At 52.4% G+C, this 6291-nt stretch overlaps 2 protein-coding genes across 2 annotated transcripts; both read left to right on the top strand.

Annotated features, from left to right (window-relative positions):
- Positions 1-1020: 1020 nt before the first annotated feature.
- On the top strand, positions 1021-3342 carry LAESUDRAFT_114042 (uncharacterized protein). The gene is made up of 4 exons (XM_040901219.1): positions 1021-1128; positions 1183-2406; positions 2480-2984; positions 3059-3342. Coding segments are annotated over exons 1-4 (1743 nt in total). The 5' UTR covers positions 1021-1127; the 3' UTR covers positions 3072-3342.
- Positions 3177-5816, top strand: LAESUDRAFT_758531 (uncharacterized protein; the record flags this gene model as incomplete). The annotated part of the gene is made up of 4 exons (XM_040912457.1): positions 3177-4277; positions 4339-4899; positions 4952-5568; positions 5618-5816. 4 exons carry the CDS (start codon positions 3177-3179, stop codon positions 5814-5816), a joined length of 2478 nt encoding a protein of 825 aa, XP_040765262.1.
- Between the last annotated feature and the right edge of the window lie 475 nt (positions 5817-6291).

Here is a 6291-nt window from a genome sequence, read left to right as displayed (position 1 = left end):
GTGTCATTTCTTGAAATATATGATTTTAAATTTCTGCCTCCAACATATTATATGCAAATACTTAATATGGAATGTAGGAAGGAACCATAGCAAATTGAGATCACAAAGACAAAAAACCTGTCGACATTTGCTAAGCATTTGCCACGTGTGCAAAACGCTTCATGTCTGCGGTGCCACCTCGTGCATGTCGCTTCGAAGAAATCCTGCCACAAGTCCGGCCCTTGCATTCCCGCCTACCTTCATCACCTCACTCGTGCTGTCCGAGCTGCATTCGGATCACCGTCGATAGCTTTGATGGTGATACTCGAGTCTTCAGACGATGACGGTCAATTGTTGGCTGCGCACAGGCACCGTGAATTGAGCTGGGCACGTCAGCATGTGAACCCTGAGCCTGTCGGCCCCAAGCTCCACGGTACCCTGATTTCCGCAGCATCGTTTGATATCAGAGAACTAGCCAGTTCGTCTCGCGAGCAGTAAGGCAGATTGGAGAACGCGCGCAGACAATTAGTAGCAGCTGTGAGCCACCGGGGGCATCGGCCTGTGATTCCATCGGAAACGCACCGTGATGACAGTCACAATGATGTGACTTATGTTTTCATCGGATTGATGACTTTGAATATTGCTGAAATGCCATTCAGATATTTCCCGTGTGTTTCAATGCTGGTTATATTTTGAATTAAATTAGCTGTTTCATTGGTGAAAACCCCACAGAACAATCCACAGCAGGCTCCTCCCCATGTCACTTTTGGGAGTTTGGGGGGCCTCAACCCTTAGGGCAGGTCCGATGGGACTTGGGGAGTTTGACCCAGCTGCGCTTCCAAAACGGGTAGGGGTGGGACATCGTGCTTCATGTCGCCATCCTCAGCCACATTTCAGCCACAATTGCAGACTCCGCCAACATCAAACTCCGCACTCTTATTTGTCCCCCCACTCCAGTGGGAATTTTGAAATAAGTGATCGTATCATGATCGGACACATGGATGATCGATCTAGGATGTGGCTTCTTGTACCCTCCCGCAAGCGAGATGGGGAGGAGCCTGAATCCTCAGTCGACTCTGCCTCTAGGCTGCCTCTAAACGGATTCTTCTCTTTTCTCAGCTAGTTCAATCGTCTACAGAACTGTTACAAGTTAGCCCTTTAGTTTTTTTTAATATGTCCTCGTTGCTGACAGTTCCTTCCCAGTGTCGTCGCTTGGTAACATCGGCAACATCAATCCTATTTTCCTCGAGCATTGCGTAGATATTGCTAAGCAAACTGTGATACCTTTCAAGTTCGACAAGCTCGATGTCAATTCTGCTCGGTCGCGTCTCACCGACCACTACCCTGACGCCTTCACGGACACTTACGGCACGGTCAGCGGGGCTCCATTCGTTTACAAGACGGGTCAGCCCTGGCCTAAACGCGTGGGCGGTCCCGAAGCGCAGCCTTTCATCCGCGAGACGCGCCCAGTGTATAACCACCCCATCACGCCCTTCTGGCCCAAGTTCCTCAGGCATGCCGAGGCATACCTCAACTCTCAGCTCAGCGTCAAGGTCACCGCAATCACAGGCTTCGGCTTCGCCAACACGGGAGAGACGACGGCGTTTTGCCCGCTCCTGGTTACCATCGGCGTGCCGCCCAACTCTCTCGCCTTTGAGGAGGCCAAGACCGCTGCTGACTATGTCAAGGGTACTATCCTTAGCCAGGCCGGCTTCCCCGACATCGACGTTGCTGTCCGCGAGTGGACGACGAGCCTGTCGGGTCGTGGCCCCAAGCTCCCGTCCCTCGATCCCCTCGTCGACCCCGTTGCCGAGTTCCGTCATCCTTTTGCATCCACCCTTGGCCTCTACGTAGCGCCGCTCAAGACGCCCTACTTTGAGGGCACCGTAGGCCTTTATCTCCGCCGCAGCAGTGACAGCGACGACGTCCTCGCTCTCACGGCTGCCCATGTCGCTCGCCCTCCCCCCGTGTACCCCAACACGGGCTTATCGCAGACAAATAGCATCCGGCGTCGCGAGGAGATCATCTCCCTTGGTGGCAAGGCCTACGAGGACGCCACCACCAATATTATGTCTAGGATCGGCACCCTCCACGAAATCAACGCTTCGTCGGAGAAGAAGATCAGTAGGCTGCAACCGCAGCAGGAGGAAGGCAGGGGAGACGCCGTGGCGGTCGCCGCGGCGCTCCTGGAGGCCCAGCAGGATGTGGTTAGGACGACGAGGAATATCGTACAACTGGACAGCCTTCACAGCGAGGTTACGAAGCTCATGACGAACCCGAAGCAGCGACCCATTGGCTTCGTCCTCCACGCCGACCCCATTGGCGTCTCCGATGGACCCGACGGATATACGATCGACTGGGCCGTCATCCAGCTCAACTGGGACGCTTTCGACTGGGACGAATTCAAGGGAAATCAAATCTATATCGGTACGTTTACCATCTCGCCTCGTCCCGCAGTTTCAGTCCAAGGTTGAGTAATAACTCATTAATAATCACACAGGGGACAAGATCAAGGAGGGTGAATACCGCGACCTCATGTACCCCAACTACTCGGACCGGGCTGACTACAAGTACCCGCAGGATGGGCTCCTCCAGATCTACGGCTTCGTACCCGAGAGCGAGATTCGCCAGCCCAAGCAGCTTAACGTCCACGGTGACAAAGCGATGCCGGTCATCAAGAACAGCTTGACCACGGGCACTACCGTCGGCTGGGTCAACGGACTCAAATCCCTTGTTCGTTACCACGACGACTATGACCTCGAGTTTACTGCCCTCGAGACTACCATCGTGCCCTACGGCGGGCGTGGCGCCTTCTCCGACAAAGGCGACTCTGGCGCCATCATCCTTGACAGAGGAGGCCGTATCGTCGCCGTGCTCACCGGTGGTGGCGGCTCGACCGATGAGATCGACATCACCTTCGGTACCGCATGGTATGAACTCGAGCCGCACATCAAGAAGGCCTTGCCCGGCTGCTACCTCTACCCGGTCGTCCCTGACACCAACAGGTTCGTGCATTCCTTTTCTTTTACCTTGACTTTTTTCGCGCATAACTAACGCCCGTCTCTCCCCGATTTATAAGTCCCGATATATAAGTCCGCACGATCCGTGACTTTTGGTGTGACTCCCTGTGATTCTGTGACTCCTTGTGACACTGTCTCAAAGCCTGAACGCACCTCCTGTCCTCCTGCTTGTTCAACATGTCTTCTTTATCTGGCGGCTCCTCCCCTCTGAAAGCGGAGGAAATCATCGACTCCACATTCGAAAAGATGGCAGAGATTCCAAAGGGGGGCTTCGCGCTGTCTCCGGAACATACACACTCCCGGGGCACTCGATCGCCTACCATCTATGATAGGCATCTACCTGCGCATATGCGTATAAAGAAGCTAGGGCTCGATGAGGGGATGCTAGCATCATTTCATGAAGCAATTCTCGGGCTCGCCAGATCGAATGACACTTTCGTCAGGTTCCTGGCACGAGACGAAGAACCATCGAGATCCTTTATCTTTATCATCACCCGTGCCGTCTTGACTGCCTTCTTATTCCCGCTCAGTAACGAGGCGGACGTGGTTCACGCTATGGCAAAACTATTCGACGGTCTTTTCACGCTGATATCAGGCATGCTTTGCAACTCTACCTATCTGGAGGAAGGCAGGTTTGTTCCGATTCTCGACATCGTTTCATCTACCCGGAAAGCAGAAAGGGTCGATGCAATTGTCCAATTCGTGGCTCCCGGCGGAACATCAGAACCTCTCGTTCCGGACAAATATCGAGGACTAGGTCCTCTCTTGGCCATCGAATACAAGAATGTGCTTGCCGGAAACCCGAGAGTATACCTGTCTATGATCGCCATGATCGCGGTTCTAGCTCGGAGTGGAGAATTGTTCCCCTGGTGCAGCATTGACTGTGACGAGTGCGAGCCATACAAATTCTGTCACGATCACTTTGCGACTTTTCTGGCGAACCGACCTATGCCGCAAGACAGTCCCTCGAATGTAGCACTCCCATCAGAAGAACAATCACGTGCAGCCTTCCAACGCGTTGCAGAGCAGATCGACATGTTTGATCAAGTTTACTGTTCAGGCGTGAAACGAAAGAAGAAGCATTCGAAGAACATTGGTGCAAAGGAAGGTACGGAAGCGATCAAGGTACCTCCGACGGCTGCCACGAAGGATATCAAGCTGCTAGCCAAACTCAAGTCATCCATACGTGACGTTTGTCCGTCGCTCGGCCTGACTGACCAGTCGTTGCTGGACGATGCAGAGGCGTTCGTGTCAAGCGCTTGGGAAACGTATATTCAAGTAAATATTTGGCTGAGATTCATTTTCCTCCTTCCATCGTACATACTGAACTTGACATCAGATGTGGTCGCGCTTGGTGACGCATAACGGCACCTACGAGCTTCTCACGTCTGGAGTTATGTCTTCAGTACTTCAATGTCATCGAGAGGAGCAGGTCGCTGTCTTGTCGGACATGTTCCTCCTGGCTTCCAACGCGAAAGCGTACCTTGAAAACCTGACTGGCCTTTTCATCATGGCAATTGAAGACGCAGTGAAGCGATCTTCGGCAGATGGCGGCGAGCCCTGGCAAGATCCGTTCCTAACGGTCGCCAAAGGCAGGCAAAAGAAACATAGGCACGACGACTCTGATACGGAGAAGCCGAAGCAAAAGAGGCGAAGAGATGACACAGACAGCGAGAACGAGTACAGCGATAGTGAAGGTCACGACAACGACCAGAAAGATGCAGATAAAAAGGGCGACGGCGGTGCAGATGAAGATAGCTATGGTAGTAGGGATGACAATGATGGCCGCGATAACCGTCACAACCAAGATGGCGATTACAGAGAGCAACAGAAGCGTACGGAACGGCAGCAAGCGGGGAAGAATTGCGATCAAGATGACGAATCCGCGTCATGGAAATTGGTACGTGCGTTATGATCTGCTATTTGTGGCCGCTTGTCTCACTTTCTGGCAGAATGCTTTCGAAGGCATCGACCTGGCGTTCTACGGAGATGGCCTATGCTCAACAGGCTTCACACATCTCGTGCCCATTCATTCTGTTGGTACCGATGAAATTTCTGCATCTACCAGTAGTTCAACTTACACAGGCATCACCCACGCCACGGATTCGGATGAAGCCCCTGTCTCTTTCGGTGCCATAGAACACCAGGATTCGGTAAAGGAGGTACCCGAAGACCGTCCAACATTGCTGGGTATTGAACCTGTTCAATCCCCTGAACGTCAGTCTGGCACGGCCAGTATAGGATGCGCAGTCTTACCATTGACGCCTCGCGCTGGCATCTTCCTGAACAAACAAACAGCTGTCGGCCGTTATAGTCAAGTTTGGGGTGGCCACGCTCTTGTCGAGTCACTTGGAGGAGAGACGATAGAGGTAGCGCTGAAGACTGCAGTTGATGAGCCCAGCGGTCTCAAGCTCAGGCAGGAGCTGGATGCATACAAGATTTTGCATCAGCACCCAGGCATTGGACCACGTTGCTTTGGGCTGTACGAAGATAGTACCGGCACGACTGTCCTAGTTCTGGAGTACTGCGGCACTGCGTTGACGGATTATGATCTCGATTTGACGACCCGGTATGCTATCATCATGCGAATGACTGCTGTTTGTTGACAACTTTCTCAGAGAGGCAATCTACCATCAAGTCGCCGAGTTACACAAGGCCGGAATCGTTCACGAGGACCTTTCGCCGCGCAATATTCTATTGCAAGAGAATTCTGCCGTTCGGATCGTAGATTTCGAGACGTTTTGGTCAGGACACGTGTGTCCCGGCCCACGTTGCTTCGAGTTGAAGATTCTGCGATCGAAGCTGGAACTCGACTAATCATGATCAGCATCTCATGTGGCTTTTACATGAGGCGTCGCTGTCTACATTGCACCTGAACTTTTGTAGCAGTGAATTCTCTTTCAACTGTGTTAGCATGTGCAGTTTACCTTACCGAACGACGTGGCTAATATTTACTCTACTGGTCGTCTAGCTTCGCGGACATCATGACGCGTCTTTGTAGCTATATATTTGTTCACTGTGATGCACCCTGTATTCGAAAGCATTACCTCATTTTGTTTCTGGGTTCTGAGTGTCCGGAGGTTGCAGAAACTTTGTGTGGTCTATCATACGATGGGCCTTCCATCATGAGCAAACGCTGTTTGTGATGTCTGTGCCATACTACTCCTCCCCCCTCCTCAGAGACTTTTACCTCGGCACTACGCGGGCGATTGCATCTTCTCGTAATTGCTGGAGAGCACTTCTCAAACGATCCGGAGCTTCTCGAGTTACTCAAGTCGAATTGTCGTGCATC

The sequence above is a fragment of the Laetiporus sulphureus genome, assembly GCF_001632365.1.
Source record: "Laetiporus sulphureus 93-53 unplaced genomic scaffold LAESUscaffold_15, whole genome shotgun sequence".
Taxonomy (NCBI): Eukaryota; Fungi; Basidiomycota; class Agaricomycetes; order Polyporales; family Laetiporaceae; genus Laetiporus; species Laetiporus sulphureus.
This window is presented reverse-complemented; position numbering and strand designations above follow the sequence as displayed.